This window comes from Limulus polyphemus, unplaced genomic scaffold (genome assembly GCF_000517525.1).
Source record: "Limulus polyphemus unplaced genomic scaffold, Limulus_polyphemus-2.1.2 Scaffold137, whole genome shotgun sequence".
Classification (NCBI taxonomy): Eukaryota; Metazoa; Arthropoda; class Merostomata; order Xiphosura; family Limulidae; genus Limulus; species Limulus polyphemus.
In genome coordinates this window covers 302,109-323,617 of record NW_013665747.1, presented here as the reverse complement: position 1 = coordinate 323,617, position 21,509 = coordinate 302,109, and the positions used below count along the sequence as shown (strand labels likewise).

The 21,509-nt window shown below is 30.0% G+C and overlaps 2 protein-coding genes across 8 annotated transcripts in view; one reads left to right on the top strand and one right to left on the bottom strand.

Annotated features, from left to right (window-relative positions):
* LOC106474293 (beta-mannosidase-like) overlaps positions 1 to 8,760 on the top strand; it is a 47,353-nt gene extending 38,593 nt beyond the window's left edge. The window contains exons 14-17 of one of the 2 annotated variants that reach the window (XR_002608865.1): positions 1,489 to 1,700; positions 2,065 to 2,256; positions 3,805 to 4,153; positions 7,987 to 8,760. Coding sequence is in view for 1 of the 2 variants with exons in the window: in XM_013934984.2 (XP_013790438.1) it covers positions 1,489 to 1,700; positions 2,065 to 2,256; positions 3,805 to 4,038 (638 nt within the window). In the remaining variant the exon portion in view is untranslated. Of the gene's footprint in view, positions 1 to 1,488; positions 1,701 to 2,064; positions 2,257 to 3,804; positions 6,067 to 7,986 lie in introns of those variants that run through there. The other variant, XM_013934984.2, reaches the window with a different exon arrangement.
* The window catches only part of LOC111083196 (E3 SUMO-protein ligase ZNF451-like), a 44,023-nt gene continuing 28,741 nt past the window's right edge, over positions 6,228 to 21,509 (bottom strand). For 3 of the 6 annotated variants that reach the window (XM_022379515.1, XM_022379526.1, XM_022379534.1), the window contains exons 2-4: positions 19,105 to 19,252; positions 13,541 to 13,730; positions 6,228 to 8,083 (exon numbers count right to left, since the gene is read on the bottom strand). In XM_022379515.1, coding sequence (XP_022235223.1) covers positions 7,898 to 8,083; positions 13,541 to 13,730; positions 19,105 to 19,232 — 504 coding nt within the window. In that variant the 5' untranslated portion in view covers positions 19,233 to 19,252 and the 3' untranslated portion in view covers positions 6,228 to 7,897. The other 3 variants (XM_022379519.1, XM_022379537.1, XM_022379528.1) reach the window with 3 other exon arrangements.

Below are 21,509 nucleotides of genomic sequence, written 5' to 3'. Positions count from 1 at the left end.
GTTCCGTGCATTAAATAAAGAGGTTTGATTTTTATTATTTAAGTTTAAAATCAGAGGACAAATCAGAGGGAAGCTTACCTTTATAAACAGGCCACATCTTGTAAAGGAGCAACAAAAGTATATAGGTTATACTTTTATGCTAAAATGAGTTCAGAATACACACACTAACATAGTCATCTAGAATAAATCAACCTAATAAACCAAGCGAAGCTGGCTACTTTTGCTAGCAAATGAATAAATAGTAAAAAAATGTAAATAATAGTATCAAATTAGATAGAAAATTTATGTAAAGAGCATTAAAAAATTAAAATATGTCTAGTTGTGATCTGCAAAACACTATTGGTAGTTTTCTTGCATACCATTTAAGCTATGATTTCTTGCAGGCATCATGTGTTACAGCGATAAATCCTTGTCTATTTGAAAACAATTTATGTAGTCAAACAAACGAACTCAGATATAACTTTATTCAATAAAACTACACGTACGTAACTTTATTTAATAAAATTACATGTAAAGTAAACTTTAAAGGTAAGTAATGGTATTTATAATAGTGTACAGGGTATGAAACAGTTATGACCATTCAATGTATGACAGTTTTATGGGTCCAGCATGGCTTGACTCACAATCTGAAGGTTGCAGGTTCGAATCCCTGTCCCATCAAACATGCTCGCCCTTTCAGCCGTGGGGGCATTATAATGTGATGGTCAATCCAACTATTCATTGGTAAAAGAGAAGTCCAACAGATGCCATGAAATATGCCACATCATGTTTAGAATTTTCCTAATAAAACAGTCAAAAGTTTGATATAATCTTATACTTTAAACTTAGAATGAGAAACTACTTCTAAGGAGATTTTCTCCTTAAGTATTTGTTAGATTAAATAATATCAATTGCATTATCCAAACTACATCTCTTAAGGTGATGGCCTTTTAATCATTTTATTTTTGTTTTGAATATATTAGATTCATAATACAATTAACAAGCACATGAGCTCATTTACCTTATTTGCGTTGTGCAAGGATATCTTTAATGTGCAAATTCCTCAATGAAGCCAAAATATATTTATAGTAGAATACCCGTACATCCAGCTGTTTAACACATCCAAATATTTGTATTTTTCATAAGGAAAAACATAGAAGCACTTCTCCACAATTTAGAGGTAGAGCATCATACTATTTATAACCTAGCTACTGTATATTTGGTTTGGATATGTATATTTTATGCATTTCAAATTTCATTCTTCTTCTTGGTAGGAAAGGTAGTCCAGTACAGGAGAAAACAAATATATTTATAACAAAAATATGTTTTCACATTATTGCATGGCCTAACCAAGTTGTACGAGTAATTTAATGTTTTTATGTTTAGATATTGCTGATGGATTTCCACATTATTTTAAGAATCCAATTTAAATAGATTTTGGTATTATGTCTTCCTGAATTCATAAGTTTTACTAAAACAGATTCTCATTTATTGATTTTTAATTTCCAGAATATGGTGGTAAATGGAAAATGCTGCATTATTTTGCTGTCAAGTTTTTTGCTCCCCTGTTAGCTTCACCATTTGAAGATGGAAAAGGAAATATTAGTGTATCTGTAATCTCAGATTATCTTACACCACAACGAAACCTTACTTTACACACAGTTGTCCACAGATGGGACACATTTTTACCCAAACTGGACATTAGAACCCTGTTTGATCAGGTATAGTCTTTACTGACAGTTTTAAGTTTGTTTAAATAAAGTTGAAATAATTCTCCTACAAATCAAATATTTAGTCCGTAAAGATTCTACTTACTTTTTAACAAGGGATTAATTAAACATTGTTTTATATGCATTAATTATAAAGTATTCCATCCATGATGTTATAATTTATTGTTAGTTATAACTTTGTTTTTTCAGGATGTGTGAACAGACTTTAAAAATAAAATTTTATTTATTTAGTAATTCAGTTATTTCTTCTACTAAAGCTATTTACTGTTTATGGCTGACCATCATTGTTAACAAATGGATTCTAAGCAAGAAAAGGCTGAGAGCCATTGCTATAAGCATTTGTTTTATCTTTCAGCCTCCACAAAGTTCTCAAGTAGTTTTTACATATCCACTGGATGAAATCCTTAAAAAGGCAAAATGCTCTAGGGAAGAATGTTTCTTCTTCTTTTACCTTACAAACAGAGATGGAGAGCAAGAGGGACCTTCAAATGAAATTTTCTTATCACCACTGAACAAAGCTAAAGGAATTCAAAAGCCTAAAGTAAAGGTAATCTTATGATATTGCAACTTTCTAGTGCATATCTAGGTATATTCTAGAATTAATTTATATCAGTTTAAAATGACCATGAAAACACTTTATAAAAAGCATGATATTTTACTACATATTTCATCATTTTGATGAAAATAGTTTGCTTCAATAGTTTCCCTGGGCATAGTGCAGTTTTAATATTAGTTCCATTCATTATGCTTTAAGTCGTATATTACAATCATATTGTGATTCACAAAATATGCCCAAACAAGATACTATACGATTCTAACAGTTTCCGACACAAATTTTATAGAATTATGGCTGTGAGAAAGAAAATAAGGAATTGAGTTTAACAGTTTTCAAAATTCAGTTATAGTATTTTTTGTTAACCAAATAATTTTTGTATTTACAAAAGGATCAATACAGAGTTTTTAGTCTATCTCATATTTAACAATTGAAGTTCATGTTCCGTTCTTTCTTTACATTTTCATAATTCAAGATGTAGTGGCAGTGTGTTCATCTTCTGGTTAAGAACTGGTTTCAAAATTGTTACTTTAGTCATACCCTACTTAGGCATTATTTAATACATGATTAAGAAGAAAATTAGGAAATTTATCAAACAACCATATCCCCTAAATACAGTTGAAGCATGTCTAAAACAGAGGCTAGATTAAAAGGGCTCTTCAGCTTTAAAGACAAACTGCATCCATTGAATACATCACTAGTGGTATACAAGTTCTCATGTCCAATATGCAACTAGAGACATATAAGATCAACCACTAAATGGCTCTGCAATAAAATAAAAGAATACTCTATTGCTAAAATGTACAACACAGTAGTATTACTAACCAGTGTTTAAATTATTGTGATGCTGTGCCTACTTCCAGTTTCTTCTTCACCATTCTCCATTCCGAACAAAAACTTCCTCTTCAAATACTAAAATCTCTTACCATTAAGAGAAGAAAACTAGATTTTAACTAGAATGTGAGTAAACTGCCACTACATCTTGAATTGTGAAAATGTAGAGAAAGAACAGATTGTGAACTTTGATCATTAGATTGAATACATACAGAAAATAAAAAATTTATTCCATGCTAAATAAGATGCTTATTGTCATTTAAAGTCATTTTTGGGGGATTAGTTACCATTTTTTTATTGTTCCTTCTTAAGTGGTGAATGTTATCATTTCTTTAGTTATTTTTTCCAACATGGTGAATGTTACCAAGTTCACTGCTACATTTTTTTTATTATTAAGTGGTGAATGCTACCATTCCACTGTTACCATTTTTATATTTCTTCCCAGATGGTGAATGTTACGAAATCCACTGTATTTAGCTTTTAGTTGTTTCTTCCCAGGAGATTAATGCTACCAAATCCATCATTACCATTTTTTATGTTTCTCAGGTGGTCAGTGTTACTGAAGCCATTGTTATCATTCTTTTGTTGTTTCTTTCCAGATGGTGAATGCTACAAAATCCACTGTTACCATTGTTTTTAATTGTCTCTTCCTAGGTGGTGAATATTACCAAATCCACTGTTACCATTTTTTTAATTGTTTCTTTCCAGGTGGCAAATGTTACCAAATCCACTGTTACTTCTGAAACTTTTGATATCCATCTGGAAGCTGATGCCATCACACCATTCTTATGGCTTCATGCTGAAGACATCAAAGGACATTTTTCAGACAATGGCTTTCTTGCCACATCTTCAAAATTTACTGTTCATTTTCTTACAGAAGAATACATAGAGACTGAAGAAATGCAAAGAAAACTGGAGATAATGACACTTATGGACAGCTAAATACTTCTGTTCCTGTTGTCTCATATTGGATATATATATATATATATATATATAGACACACACTTCCACCTACTGCTCTCATACCAACCTGATATATGGTTTTTAGTGAAATAAGGTACTAAAATGTTTGAAAACAAATATTCAACAACTGAATGTACCTGCTTTGTCTATCATAAATCAAAATTAAGTATGAAATAACTTCTGTTAAAATGCTAACAGTAAACAATTTATGCTTAAAATAGGTGTACTTCTGAAATTTAACTTTGGTGTCCTATATTCATTTATCAGTAAAAAGTTATTTGGTTAAGAATATTCACAGCTTGTGCTAATTCTTCCAAAATTGAAAATGTACTGTATTATACTATAATATTGCTTAAAGATGTTTGTAACAGTATATAGTTTCAAATTCAGCATCAAATACTCACAGAGTAGTGAAGTTATGTGTCTAAAAAAATGTTTCTATATTGATGTATTTGTTATGTAAAACTATCCTGCTTTCAATCTAAATTGAAGAATTTTTGTTGACAATCTTTTTAAGAAGCTTAATATAAAATCATGATTTTGAAATTTTATTTCTGTAAAGCAGTTTTTGGAACCAGTCTACTGTAAAACAATGGGTAATGTCTTATACTTCTTTGCAATAAGTTACTGTATAGCTATGGCCAAATATGAAACTTACAGAAGCTATAGTTACATATATACAAAACTTACTAATAAATTACATAATAGTTCGGTTCGTTGGTTAGTTAAGCACAAGGCTACATAATAAGCTATCTGTGCACTTCCCACCATAGGTATCAAAACCTAAGTTTTAACATTGTATGTCTGCAACTTACCACTGAGTCACTGGGAGGGGCTCAATTATATTGAATTTTCATATTATTTTGCTTTACTAATTTATGCAACCATTTAAAAACCTACTCAGTCTTAGTAATTACTTATTTCTTCTAAAATACAATGATAATCACGTTGTCCAAATTTGTCATGTTACTTATGATTATGCTAATTAATATAGTTAAAAAAAATATTATTGTGATAACAGTCTTATCTGTGTTCAAATAAGTTATCTACAGTATATATAGAAATACTCAAATTTGTTTTATATACTATCATTATTCAGGTTTCTAGAAAAAGCAAGTTGTTTTCTCAGTTACCCTGTAAATAATACACACATATTTGACAAACATTCATAAAATATATTTGTCAGTAAGTTTATTATGGATACAGATGAGATTTTGCTTCAGTTTGAAGCTAATGAAGACCTGAAAAAACAAATTTTTAGTGAGCAAATTAAAACTAAACAAGACAGCAAAGCAGTTGAGAAAAGAAAAAACTTGAATTTGATAATTAAAAAAGTGTATATATAATAACATGTATCAATTCTGAAGTTTTTATAAAAGTGCCATTTAGACTATATATATATATAGTTATATAAATTATTCTTGACTTTATGATGAAGTTGTTTACTTTCATTAAAGACTCCATATAGTTTTAAAACAAAATGTTGATTTAATTCTGCAAGCTTAGATGAAAAATGCACCAAAATCTGAGTAATTCCAGATTATAAAAAACTATTTGAACAATAAAGACAATTCTTTGCACAAAGAACAATGTAAGTTTCCCAAATTGGATGATGTTTTTGATAACTGTAAAGTAGACATAGAAATAACAGTCAGTTATTTGGCAATAGTTGACCAAAATTACATTCTGCAAGATGTATACATTTAAAGCTAGCAAAGCATTTTAATAAAAAGAAGCGTGTTTATAAAAAATGGTTAGTTTAGATTTAAATACTTTTTCCAATAAAAATAATAAAAAAGGAGAGTGATGCTCTATAAAGAAATACTTGTGAAATTTTACATAAGCACTATTTACATATCTAGTTTTGAATGAAAAGTCTAAACTAATGAATTACATATGTTTTTACTGATAATGTGTAAACTGAAGAGAAGTTTCTTCTGAGAACTAAGTATTTTCTGATGTTGCTTTAGAAATGCATAATTATAATTAAATTTTTCAACACTAGAAGACATGAGACTGCAACTTTATTTGGAAATTTCTAGGATGTAAGAAATATAAGTTCATCTATAAACTACAATACTAGCAAACTATGTGTAATAAGTAGGCATACATGAATTTATAAACACTTCTACTAAATTTCACAAAAAAAATATATCAAGTCAGGAAATTCAACCAAATGACATTTTGGGGACAAAAAAATACAAAGTCTAAGGACCCCATTTACTGTATTTCAACTCTTCTATTTGAAACAAATGTATATTGTTTTGTCTTTAGTTAACTATGCACTTTATAAAATATAAAAACCATATAAATACAAATGTGATATGCAGTCATATAATGTTTTCTACCTGCTTTTAGTTGTACAGGAATTTTAAAATTTTTGTGTTTATTGAATTTATATGCAGTTTTAGCCTAAACACATGGTTCAAAAAGTCAAGGTTGCTTTGTTCTCGAAAGTAGATACTCTATTGTGCCCTACAGGATATTGCATTAATATACAGTATCCAAGTTGAAAAAATTATTGACTTTAATATACTTTGCTAGTTGAATCAACATTATCTGTATGCTACAGCTGACCAATGCTATAAGGGAAAAAAGGTCATGAGGTGATGCTGTTGACTGGACAAACAAACTGAATGTAACTGTTGAATTCAGGTGCATTTTCTTAACTCAGAGTACTACCTGGAGTTATTTTAATAAAGACTTATTTCAAAATCATCATGTTTAGTTAAACACAGCTGTCTCTTCTGAGAGAGAGGAGAGCAGTGGAGCTAAAATCACAATCCAGTAGAAGTGAATGTCGTTTTGTGTGAGTGACAAAGCCAAGTTACCAGATGCAGAATACTGTCCTTATATCCTTAGCAAACCTGTTGTTATTACTGGGTCTACATTATCTAATATGTGTCAGAAAATCAGTTTCTACCTGAAACTATCACAAAAGAACTATTACTACAAGATTAGCAATTTAAACTTAATTTTGACTCCATCTTGTCTCTTCCGTGGAATCAACAATAAACAGAAAAACAAATCTTTATTCTTTTTATGCAGATTATGGAAATGTAATTTTAACATTTTTGTTGTCCTTCACAGATGTTTTTCTGAAGGTTGTGTGTTTGAAAATACACTAGAAATGGTTAAATTTCCTGGACATGGAGAGACATGAGGTCAAAATTCAAGCCAAAAGATGTCCATCAGATCCAAATAATGGTTGTTGGCCAAACTGTTAATTAACCACACAATTAAATACCTGCTTAACAACATCACATGTATACAAGTTTTTACTGTCATTTAAAATTTGTAAATAAACAATTTTGACACATCTCACCATAACGAAATCAACATTTTGAAGCGTAGTTTGGCAATACTCATAGCTTACAAAGTTAACAGTTAATTGATCAGGCTTAGCTACAAAGTTTTTTATAAGTAATCTACAACATGTTTGTTCAGCTTATTACAGTGATGTGTATGTACAATTGGTCTGACAATTGAGCATGGCAAAAACCTAAAAATCTCACTTAAATTTGAATAACATAACAGTTGCAGCTAGTGTTTAGTAATATCTAAACAAAACAAAAATTCAAAAATATCTCTTACAAAATAGAAATGAGAGTAACCTTTGAGCCAAATGACTAACAAATTAACATTGAAAAATTGTACACAAATTAATTTATTAAAATAATAATGACACTTTATATTATTTGTTCCGATAACATCAAACTGATGCTAAAAAAAAAGACACTATTTTTTAATTCAAATTTTTAGAAAATAATTATTAAAGACTCATTTTAAGGTTAGATGGAGCAATTTACTTTTGTACAAGCTCTGTATGCAAACTGTACTAAATTTCTTCTCCTAACATGACCATGTTTACTTTCGTATGAACATCCTGATGTTGTGATATTACAGTGATTTTTCTATTTGTCCCAGAATCCACAGCAACTGAAGGAAGTTCTTTAAGGGAGGGGACACTAGTCAAGATAGTGAAGGGAATAGTTTGTGGAAGTTGGCTATCCAGATTCTCAACCTGCAATGAAAAACAAAATAACAAGAAGTTATAGGATATACTTTTATAACTTTTCATAATTTTTAAGTATTTACTTTTTAGTTGGATCCTTACTTGATGAAATTGTGCACTTCAAACAAACAACTTTTATAGATACTTCATGTATTACCATTAATATTCCATGGCAGTATAAAATGATAATCTAGGTTTGTAACATTAAACTATCTACTTTCTAATCTGGGTGTCTAATAATGCTAAATTAATAGAAACTGTTTGAAAAAATTTTCTAATGTTAATTACCATCTTCAGTAGTACTCTAAAAATATAGGATTGAAAATAAAAGAATATTATAATTATCAGGAATTCAACTCCAGAATAAAAATTCTAATACAGGGTAGCATTTTTTTAAACTATTCTTAAATACTATTTGATGTTGTTCTTTCTGTGGCACGTGTAGCTAAATTAAATATAGAATGTCAGTTGCTATCTAGCCATTTTTGATACGAGCTCAAAAAGTTTTTCACCAGAATCAAATTTAGACAACTTTGAAGTATGCACAGTATGATGGAAGAGAAATTTACCACAAGACAAAAACTGTCACTTAAATGTAGTGTTAATACCAATTAAGAACGTATATGCATGCAGTCTAGTTATTTTACACATACACTAGGCAGTGAATAAAATAACTTTTAAATTTCTTTCTTGTATGCTATTAGTGTTTGCATTCATTTCATACAAATCAACATTACTAACTTAGGCAGACCAAAGTTGCAACACCTTAATATACACATTAATACTAACAGTTACTACACTTAATATAAAGAAAAAATGAGTCCATTTAAGTTTGATTTGAAAATGTTTTCAGGCTAGACTATCTGAAGGCCACCGATTGAACCCAAGGTAATTACCATGGTAATCACCAAATCTAACATGTGAATGCACCCCACATGACTAGGAGTAGAGCCTGAAGCACTATTTTTTTTAATGACAATGTAACACAACACCCAATAGTTATGATACATTGTAACATAAAATGACCTTGACAAAATGATTTTCTGTACTGGCACTAAAATTATCACCACTGTTTTGAGGCCAGGTTGTAAAGGATAATTCACAAATGTTTTTGAAGTAATTTTGTTTGTTATTCTTAAGATTAATATGGTATTCTTGTTTAAATTAATTTTTCTTCTCGTACTGAAAGGTTATTTACTAGTATTTTTCTATGATTGTTAAATTAAAGTTTAATTTCCTTTGTACTTACACTCTTGTAAAATTCTAGCATTTAGAATCATCACTAACATTCATTGCTACAAACTATACTTCTCAAAACAGTATTGATATTGCTACTTATTTTGAGCTTATATATTGTATTCATATTTTACTAAATAAGCTGTCAATGAAACCTTAGTGCTATATTTAACTTGAAAGTTTAACAGCTTTAGGTACTCTTACCAAATGAAAGAGAACAAAAGTGTGTGTGTGTATTTATATAAAAACTAGAGCACTCATTAAATCTGTTCAGGTTTTTTAAATCTTGAAACTCCACTATTTACCCAAGGTGAGAATAATTGCAGTGACAAAAACAACAGTAAGGGTAATACAGTGATTTAAAAGCTTTTTTTACACTGACTTGCATATTTGCATATGCAGAATTTATTCTTTAATTATGAAACAATATATTTCAAAGCAGATAAATAAATACCACTACAATATCTTCCATAATGATGCTTATGATACAATAAAAAAAGCTTTGATAAAAGAATAATATAAAGTACAAAGATAAACATTAAATGTCAAATTTTAAAATGCATAAATAATCAATAATAAGCATATTAAGTACTTTAAGCATGTTTGTGATATTGCTAAGGTCATCTTTACAGATTCCCTAGACTCTGAAGTGGTATGTTTACTGAGACTCACTATGAGTGGCCTGTTAATTTGTGTTTGGTAGTGTTTGTGTGGAAGATACAAGGAAGTTGATATAAAAATAACAACTATTTATTCTGATGTAGAACAAACAAATCACAAACTCAATCTGATCACAACACTGATAAGTGTAAAATAATGATTTGTGTACAATAACAAGGTATTTTTGTATTTATGCTGTTAAACTCCACAACCTACATCTGATTGTTTTCTCCTGCTCAATAACATATCTAACCCCTCCCAAATCTTAGCGATAAATTTTATCATTATTAACTTGTACTTTAATTTTTAATTTGTGTAGTCATGAAAGATCATTCTGTTCTTCTCATTGAATCATGATCGAGGGAAATGCATGCTGTTATCATGAATTTACAAATTCCAATACGAGTCTAAGCTGTGTAAGCCAAACTGTGCACACTGGTCAAGCTATAATCAATAAGTGAGGTAAGGAGTGAGCACTTGATCAGCTTGATAAGATTAAATTTGCTTAGATAAGATAATCATGACAATCTGTTTAATGTTCAACAAGTTGAGTTAGTTCAAAAGACTAGGTTTCATGAAGATTTAAAATCAATTACATAACACTGAGAAATTATTTTATTTTATTATTAATATTCTTTCATTAATTTTTTCTTGGTTTACCTAATGAGTTTCTGTTTTTTACATTTTAGTTACTTATATAACAATAAATAAAAAAAAGGAATTTAATACTTACATTTGGTCTGTTGTCTTTTGCTGTACTATAGCTATACTATAAATGTATAGTTTACATTAAGTTCAAGACATCACACAGGGGAAGTTAAAAAGGAGAAAATGTACAATTTGTAGCGAACAAAATGTCACATAATATAGATGTGAAATTTGAAAATTTAGTTGAATACTTCCTGCTGAAATTAAGGACCTATATTACATCTTGATGCACAGTTTGATGACGTGCCTTGATAATAAAGTAGACTAAATTTTAAATATAACTCTGTAAAACTGTGTTTTTACCTACCATTATACAGCAAATTCTATCATCAGAGTTTCCATACCATAACTTTTAATATGGAATGTGCATCTTCACAAAATTTGGATGGCTTTCAGCAAACATTACAATTCTTTTGTAAACATAAAGTCAGATTTTTGAAGTAAGTACTTTTACTAAAGATTTGTCTGTAAATATATGGAGTCAGAGTGCTCCGAATGTAAGGTGTTTTTATGTTGAGATTAAAAATAACTTTATTCATCTGCAACTTTATCAAGTTTATTTTCATAACCTCTGAAACCTCCTAAATAGATGTAAAACTTTTTTTCCAGTGGAAATTTATTTTATCTACCCTTACTCAATATGGACTCGGCTGATTCAGCCGACCTTGTAACCACCATTAAAAAAAAATGTGAATTACCCTTTTTTTGCTTTCTATAATTACAGCAGTTTGTAACAGAAAATTACAATAGTTCCTAATTTGCCTAAAGCTCGTAACAGTCTACACATGTTTCTACTTAATTTTATTTGCTTTAGTGCCAACTGGACCTCATCTAACTAATAATCCCACCATATGTATTACAAATTTGAAAATGTAAATCACATGGTGAACGTGTAGCTCACATTACCACATTGAATGACGTGGCACATGAGCTGTTTGCATGCTTACCTCAGGAATAATTTTCCTTATTTTTTTCATTACTTTACCTACTCTAATCTAATAGGTTTCTAATTTTTATGCAAAATGTGTATATCCATTGTAACTGACACAGTGTATATGATAATTATGAGTTGTTTCCAAAGATTTGATAGAACAAGATATTTTAAGTAAAATGTTTGATTCAAATTTACCAAATTTGCTTTAAAGGTCTAGATGATTGTCAATGACATAAAAAAATTATAACTTAACATTAGTACAAAACTGTAAATATATAGTGAACAATATTTTTCACCAGAACTTGCCTGCTTCTGCAGATTGGTCACATGAGAGGAAGCATGTATGATAAACTTGGCAGTATGTGGGGTTAGATCTGTAGAAGTCAACTGAAATGACTCATCTTTGCCAGGATATGCCTATTCTCTAAAAATGGTTCTGAAATAAGTTTTTTTCTTGTACTACAATACAATTTTTAGAGGCTTGGGTATCCTTAACTAAAATCATGAATATGCCAATGACCCTTCTCTATACCCCTTTGTATACAATTCTTTCCACTTTCCTTCTATTACATATTACCAATCAACATCTCACTCACTGGCCTGATTGGAAAGCTTTTGAACAATATGAAAATCTTCAGCACTGTTAACAGGTAAGTTAAAAGGTAAAACAACCTTTTCCCATTGTTACATGCTTTAATGTCTGTGTTATACGGTTCTTAAATAGGAAAAATACAAGTGACAAGAAATTTCCATTGCTTTAAAACTTCAAAATGCCAGTTTTCTTTGAATAAAACTAACTGCAGTAATTTGCTTACTAGAACTGTCTCAAAGATTTCAGAATGGCTAATTATACACTCCTTTTACTTGGAAAATAATATCAAACACAGGTGTGAAAAAGGATATACATTCAAGGTTCTTATAATAGATACATCTATATGTTTTAAACTATACCCATATTGTCAGGTTTTTATATATGGGTGGGCAGAATGTTTTACAGTAGGTGTCTGTGACTTGTTGGCAATAAATTTCAACAATAAACAAACAACACAAAGTCCACTTGTTTTAAAATAGTATATTAAAACAAGTCAAACATGTATACAAATGTTTGTTACTCTGTTGGTTATCACAGTTGTATCCAGAGCTTTAAATAGTTGTCTCTTTTTCATCAAAGTCCACACGGCTGGTTCAGTTACTTTTGAAGACAATTGACAAGAAGAATTATTCTTCTCTGCTGTATTATTGCAATGCAATCGGTGATAATTTCACATTCTTTACAGCTATACTCACAATCACGCAGTCTAGATCTATCTATCTCTCTAACTTATTCGAACTACATCTTGTTTGTGTATTTACAGACTGAAAGAGGCCTAAAATGTTCTACACACTAAGAGATATTATGACACAATAATACTCAATCAAAACAATGAAAAAACTTTGAAGGTTCTAGTAACATGACACAACAACCACCAATTCACAACAATTGAACTACACAACGTATGATTTGTACACAGTTACATAAACAAACTTGTAATAAACCATTGCTTCTAAAAATAAGTAAATTTAACAGTTGCATGAAACTTAAATTGAAACAGTCATGTATGCCTAACACACACATGAAATAATCAGTTACATGTAATACCTTATATACTGTTTGTTTATGTATCTAGGCACATAAAGTTTTAATACACTATAAATCATTGTGCATCAGATATCATTAAAATATAAAACTCAAGAAACTACAAAATCACAAACACTTATGTTAGACTACTATTTGATTAATAAGTATATCATATAAAATCTAAAATTACCTGCAACATTAGGACATAAAAATCTTGCAAAAAATAAGCTATTTCTTTCTCACTTTACATTGCACAGCTTAAAAATTACAATAGTAGCAAAATTTGAATTATGCAATACTTTGTACTTACTACTGGTTTAATGGCTATATTTGCATCTCCACTGGTTGTACCAAACTTGGGATGATAGAATATTCTTTCTTCCTCTAATAGTTTCTTCCAGATTTTGTTAGTTGGTGGCAGAAATCGATAATTACGGTCTCCACAAAACAAAAAAATGAAGGAAGATACAGGAAAGGGTCTTGTAAGTAACTTGAAGAAGCTTACAAAAAAATTAACATTTTTTTAGCTACTTTTTCATTCTGGTTTACTTATGGATGCAATCATAAAAAAGCTTACATTAATCCAATGTAAAACAATCAAATGAATTTCTTTATTTCTGACATACCACACAATCCATATTTTGTGTTTAGAAAATAAATTTTCCAATGAACATCTTGATGGGTTGAAAATAAGTAATTTAAGGCATTCTTATAAATGTGTTCAAAGCCTAACTTTTATACGTGGTCAAACACAGTTCATTAAAACTACAATGTTTGTTTTTTATATGTGCTGTTTTAGTTAAGATATATTCTGAAAAAGCATTGTAAATAATTATAAATATTTCACCATTATTAATTCACCCATGAAATGTAGTTCTTCATTCTGAAAATACTCAGAAATGCACGATAATTACTAACTTTATTATTAATAATATTTTTTATATAAAAGTAACATACATGCATAACATTTTAAATCACCACAGAATTAGGCCTTATGAAACCTGATGTTACAATAGATATAACAACAACAGTAATGATTTAATTTTACACATTTACATGTTGTTTTAAAAGTTTTTTATTATTATTTCTCAAATGCTTGTGAAAGCCACAAAAAATTACTTATAAAACTTTGATCCACATGCATAACTTTATAGTCTTGTTGCTGGTACTAATTTACCATTAGAATTAACTATAAACTTGGAGTGATATCTCATCTAGAGATCATGAAATAATTTTTACAAAAAAAACTGTGTGAAAAAGTTTTCTAAATTCTTCTGATACATCTTCATCTTTGTTCCTTCTGTCTTTTAATTTTTCTGCATCATTTATTTTCATTGTATAAACCCACTCTAATATATTATTGCCTGCTTTAATTACATATTGACAGTTTATCAAGATATTCTGTGGTTTATCTCAAAGTACATCAAACAAGTCTGTCAGAATGTTACAGATTTTACCTTTGGTGACACACTAAAACTTTTCATTACTTTTATGTATTTCTTCAATATTCTATAGGAACCTAAAGGAAAACTTATCAACATTACTATACATGTAAGAGAGCATAGCAGCACATTATGACTTCAGAAATAATGTATGGTACATCAATCACTCTGTAATTACGAACAGAGATTGTCATAAAATGTTTTTATTTATGAGAATCATTGTCCATAGCACTTCTGAAGAAACCTATAAATGTGTGTGTGTGTATATATATATAGAGAGAGAGAGTGAGAGACAGAGTGAGCAGTAATGTCATCTGTCTATTGCTTTCTACACCTACACCTTTGAACTGATGTCAACCAAACTTAGCATGCACCTTTAGGACATCCTGGACATTGTTATTTGGGGGATCAGAATTTGGATCTTATAATTTTGAATAGTTATGTTCAGTCTAGGAGAGAATTGATCATTATATGGAATAGACCTAAGTGGTCTGATAGAAACTTAAGGGATAAACATTACATTTCAGAAATTGCAACTGTTTACACAAAGGTTTATAAGATTATCCAGCGATCAACAGGATAAAGGCCTGTAATCTTTGTGCTATTTTCTGAGGATAATAAGGCAAGGTGGACACGGGTTTAAGATCTGAAGTCATGCTAGTCTCCAGTTAAAATGGTTTTATTTTTCTACCAGGGTGGTTGTGGAATGAATTGCCATAAGCAATAATGGAGGTCAGTACTTTACAAGAGTTTAAGATGGGGAACTAATGATTTCCTAAAGAGTAAGTTTAAGTTTTATTTTCTCAAGAGTGAGTGTGAAAAACAACCTTGAAGGAGCAAATGGTCCTTTGTTACCTGTAGGTTGATATTTTTATAGGGAGGAAAGATAAGCATTGTCCAGGAAACTTCAAGCTAGCTAGTCTTACTTTGGTAGTGGAGAAAGATTTAGAGTCTGATAAGAGATGCATTGCAGAATTACTTAATGATGTTCAATGATTTGTCAGACAAAAAACATGGCTTTACAAAGAGAAGATCTTGTTTATTTCTTTATTAACTCTCTTGAAAATGTTACTTCTTACATAAATGAGGATAAAAGTGTATATTTGGTTCATATGAATTCTCAGAAGGATTTTGATAAGGCACCACATAAAAAATTGGTGATGATATTACCATAGTTTGAGTACGGAACAGGTTAGTAAAATGACTCAAAAACTGACTGGACCTACCTGGACTAACATTACAAGTACTGTGCCTCGGGGATCTGTGCTGAGACCATTGTCATCCCTCAGTTACATTAATAACAACAACAGCTGCACAATGTGGAAAACAGTTAAATTTGTTGATGATGTAAGAGTCTTAGGTCTGGCTGGCAATAATAATGATGCTATAATTTTACTGGGACCTAAGTTTGTTAGCTGGACAAAACGTTGCATGCCATTTAACTATGATACATTTATGTGTAAGGTTATGCATATGAGTCATTCTAATATACATTACATATAAAATTTGAATGTGAACCCTTTAAATTATGTAGATGAGAAAAAATATATTGGGTTATTGATTGATAACAGCCTTCAAGACAGTATTTTATTGCTAAAAAACTTTTGTGCTGTATAGAGAGAAACATTGATTATAAGTCTAAAAAAAAGGATATGGCTTCATTGTATCATTTGGTGTACTGCAAGCAGTTTTTATCCTTCTTATAAAGATTGCTGAAGAGGGATGGCTACTAGCATGATTCCAGGTATGACGGAGTTGTCATATATATATTGATACAACAGCGGAAGTCACGTGACGTAATCAATATCTCTAACGTTCCTGAAGGCTCGAGTGTTTGCTAGACATGCGCTCTTATAGTATATAAGCCAGCAAATGAAGACGCGATATATAATGGCAGACAGGCAGAGATAGAGACGGACAATTGAGTCAAGCTCGGTAGTGACCGTAAGTAAAGTGCATGAATTGCTGTGAATTATAGTGTGTGTTTAAGTTAAAGTGACTGTAGAAATTAACTGTATTGCAAAGTTGTATTGAGAAAGAATAAACTAGATTTATTTAAGAAAATATTTGTATCACTGAAGTTCTTCGGAAAGAAATTATATGGGAAATTAACAAACGAACACAGATTTAACAGTATGTTGAGAATTGTCTCACCATGAAAAATGTTGCTCATGTCTTTCTCAGTTTAAACAGTATATTATAGAAGATATTTAGATGAGTTCTTTTAATCTATCTTAAAGCAGACATTGTAATATTAAATTTACAGTTGAACACTGAAAAGATTATCAACATCCATTCTTATATTCTTATGCCTCTCTACTCATAATGAAGATGTTAAATTTGAATGTGAAATTTTTCATAAGGCTTTCACTGGTTTGTACTCCAACTTGACAGTTTTATACTGTTGCCTTTTAAGAAAAACCTAGTTAAGATATTGGTTTATAAGGCATGTAAATTAACCAATAAGTATGACATGTTTCATAAAGAGATAGGAAGTATTAAGAAACTTTTATAAAAAAAAATAACCTTTTCAATAAACATTATAAATCATGTCATTAAAGCCTTTTTTAAAAAATAAATCTTTCTATATAACCTAATTGGAATTTTGCTAAATACAACATTTCTTTAGTCCTCCCATATACAAGGTAAGAGGCTATTTCATTTAGAAACAAGTTATGCTGTATACTCTCAAGTTGAACTCAGATGTGCTTTCAAGTCTATATGCAGATTAGAGGTTTTCTTCAGATAGAAGGATCAAATACCTATCACCAAAACTTCTAACGTGATATATAAATGTCTTAAACATTTGTTAGGTTATACTGGATCCACCACTACGTGAGTAACAGTTCACATACAAGAACTTGCAAATTTAAGATTGTCATTTCCAAGCATTTAGAAATACATGCTGAATGAGTGAAATGAACCTGTAAATGCAGAACAATTAAAAAATAGTCTAATTGAAGTATTGAAAAATAAAATATATATATAAAAATATTGTGTTGAATTCTGTGAGAAGTGAAACTAGATGTCATAAATATCAGAAGTGAGAAGTAAAGACATATCTCCAGTTGCAATTTCATTTCTCCACTAGGAAGGTAAATCTATGCAACAAATTGTCATAAAGTGGTAGTGGCTGCAACTTCAGAAAAGTTTAAGAAAGTAGTTGATGAATACTTGGAGAGTCAGGCCATATTTTAATGATTAGTTTTCTGCTTGTTGAAGGCTGTTGGGAGTCAGGGCATTCTTGATTGACCAAAAGACCCCTTGACATCCCATAATTTAAAAATGTTTTTGTTATTACAGACCTAGTTTATCACTTTGAGTTCCAATGATAAATTTTTGTTATTGCAGGTTGCCTTTATTTTCAACATGTTTGTTTGTGATCCCTTAGATTATTCAGTTTAATGACTTTGTTTTCAGTGTTATTTGTTTTGCCTAGTCTATTATTTTTTATGCAAGTACTTGAAATTGTTTTCAAAGTTTGTAACTTTTCTGTACCATTTTTAACTGAAAAAAAAAGAATATGGTTTTATCACATTACAACTGTCATAATGAAGAGTGACTTACTGGGAAGTTGAATACCAGTAACTCAGTTGGTAAAAGAATATTTGGTGTGAGCAGAGGGTCCAAGGTTTAAATTTTATGTCGGCAGATTTCCTTACATTATGGTACACTATATTTGTGCCCAATTAATGGTTGTACCACCCTTGAGCTGAAGAGATGGTAAATCAGACCATCTGTGTATATGCTTGGCTCAGCAGCAAGACTGATGTGTTGTATGTGTGAGATTGTGTTTGTGGCTTCAGATGTTGGGTTTTGTCATGTACTGACAAAATAAGTGACCAAGTTGCTGTACATGTTTTCTGTTGAGGACAAGCCTTGTTTGAGTAAAGAAGGAATAATGTGATGGTCAAGAGGTGGGGGGGATTAAACTGTTTAGAACTTGAGTCTTATTAGCTCAGTTGGTTAAAGCACTGGTATGAGTCAAAGATTCAAGCCCCAATCAGGATAGGTATTTTAAAATCCTTATTCCTTTATGTTTTGTTTTTTTAAACAGAAAGCAGTAGAATGTTGGGCTCTGTAATTTAAAACACAAGTTGTTTTAATATTTCAAATTTTGTATTTACAGAGAAATGCCAAAGAGCTTTAGTAATGTGGTGAAAATCACCTGGATTTTATAAATTAGAACTTCAAAAACATACTATTTTGTTAATAATTAACAATAAAGTGATAGTACAAAACTGAGTTACAGAGCATTACTAAGTGTCAAATTAAAAAATGTTTACAAACCATCGCATTTGCATACACGGCCAAATTTGCATCATGAATGGAAAATCCATTTTCAAAGGAAAATGTTGCAATATTAAGAAGTTAAGAGTACACATTTACATGGTATGTTCCTAATATGGACTATGTATCATAACATGCCTACCTTCTAAATTGATTTAAGTCAACAAACAACAGATGATCATAGATTTTCAGTTCATCAACTCCAGGAAACTTTTTTTTGACAACCTGTTTACTCATATTCTTCTTTTTCTTCTTAGATGTTCCTTCCATCCTACTCGCTCAGTTAAATTCTGTAAATTAACAATTGAGAATAATCTATGTTTCTGAAAATATATATTTATCTCAGTCAAGTAGAATGCAGAAAAGTGCATGAGAACATCAACAACTGAACAATAAAAATCAAATTTACAATCCTGTTTACATATTAAGATATATAATTTTTTATTTTTACATATTAACTTTTCACTTTTTCAATTTTGCACATGAATGCATTGTGTCTATTTTCTAACCAAGAAATAAAAATACAACATTGTAAATACTTATATTTTCTCTCATGATTGATATTATTCTTTAAATGAATTACTGAAGGCTAAACTTTTTGTTTCTTTGAACCTTCTAAACAGTTTGAAAAAATAAACAAAGATGTAACTACCATACCTTACATTAAACACAAAACACATTTTGTTATTGATCATGAATATAGCAGCAACAATATATACAATCTAGTGGGCAAAATCTGTCCTTACTTAGTCTAGTAGTAGTAGTACTAGTCACCTGTTGAAACAATTAACCTAACTTTATCAGTGAATACGGTAATTTTAAAAACTGGAAAAGTTACAACAAAAATATAAAATTTGTTCAAACTCATGCTCCACAACCTTTGAAGAATTTATTGGATTTTAAAAATCTTGTGTACAAAGCACTCTTTTATAATAGTTGTGATAAAGAAGCTTACAAGTAAGCATATGGTAAAAAACATGTATGATAAATAAATAGTGAAATAGCAATGTTCCAACTTTTATGCTTCACTCTGACTTTTTCAACATCAAGTGATATTCAATGTATTCTAAAAGAATTTGATTTTATTCTGTTATTTGGGACATATTTTCCATTAAATTAACTACATAAAAAAATAGTAATTAGTAAAACTAATTAGTAATAATAAACATTTACTTTTAACGTTAGTAATTACGACGACTAAAATATAAAGACTACTAGTAGTAGTAAAGCATAAAAATTTATCTTTAATTTTAAAACGGTAAATTTCACTAATTCAGAAGCTTTTTCACACGTTACAAATTAAACTTTTAAAGAGTAGATCGCATTCTCAATCTGTTTTCTGTTAGGATTACTCTAAATTATTACATTTTAATACGCTAGATGTTTACAAATTTTTTCTTCTTCTTTTTCTGTGATTGAAACTCATGAGGATGATCGGAATGAACTTTTGACAATTTATAAATTCTATCACTTAGATCTCAGACTGCAAATGTAACAAAGATAACTTTTACATTAAATCAAAGCCGAGTTCAAAAACATGTTCCTCGCGCTGGCATATAGTCCTTATCATTACCTATAATCCGGGCCTTGGCTTAACTTTTTGTGTTATCATTATTTTGTGTGTGTGTGTGTTTTCACTTACCTAGCGAACGAAGTTACGTGTACAGTATTAAACTACTACAAACAGATGTTTTCACCGCAACAATTAAAATTAAATTGGCTCTTAGCGCCATCTGACGGCCATATTTATTTTCTAATTATCATAAAAGAAATATTGTTGGAACTTTTTGTGTGTGCCGTCTAATAGATTAATGTTAAACTATCACAGTGAACAGTTTATTCTTAAATATTATGGATTATTTAATGATTATTAATCATACATTGATCTGGGTTCCATATGACGAAGCTAGCTAAGTTTATAAGTAATACGCTTGTGTATGTTTGTCGCGAACTTTTCTCGCAAATTTCTCGATCAAATGCTTCAAATCTCATATCATTAGAAAGGCCTTTGTCCGAGGAGTTCGATTTGCCTATTGGCTTTTCCACTCAGAATCGCCTTACCTGTTTTTTGCTTTGTCAAACTTTTTAATGCAACGAGTATGCTGTACGATGGCACAATGTCGTTGTCACCACGTGACGACTGACTTCGATATCAACTTTAGGTTTTTTTGTTTGCAAAGTATTTCACACAAACAACACTTAACCCGCGAGTAATTTCCTTTAAAAATTAACATTACACTAAATAAAATTGCTATGGGTTTTCTCGACATATTTAGGTCTAAAATATGCATGTACAGTTCGTTCAAAGCCATACGCTTATCACTTTGTGGGCATGCATTCAGACATTTCAATATATTCAGCTAAGTTTGCCATCATTACAATTTTATATTTACTTTACTTTGCAATAATTAAGAATCGGTTCGCTCATAACTGTTTCATACTCTGTACACCATTATAAATACCCTTACTTGACTTTATTGTTTACCTTACGTGTAGTTTTATTAAATACATTTTTCGTACGTGTAGTCATATTAAATAAAATTACAT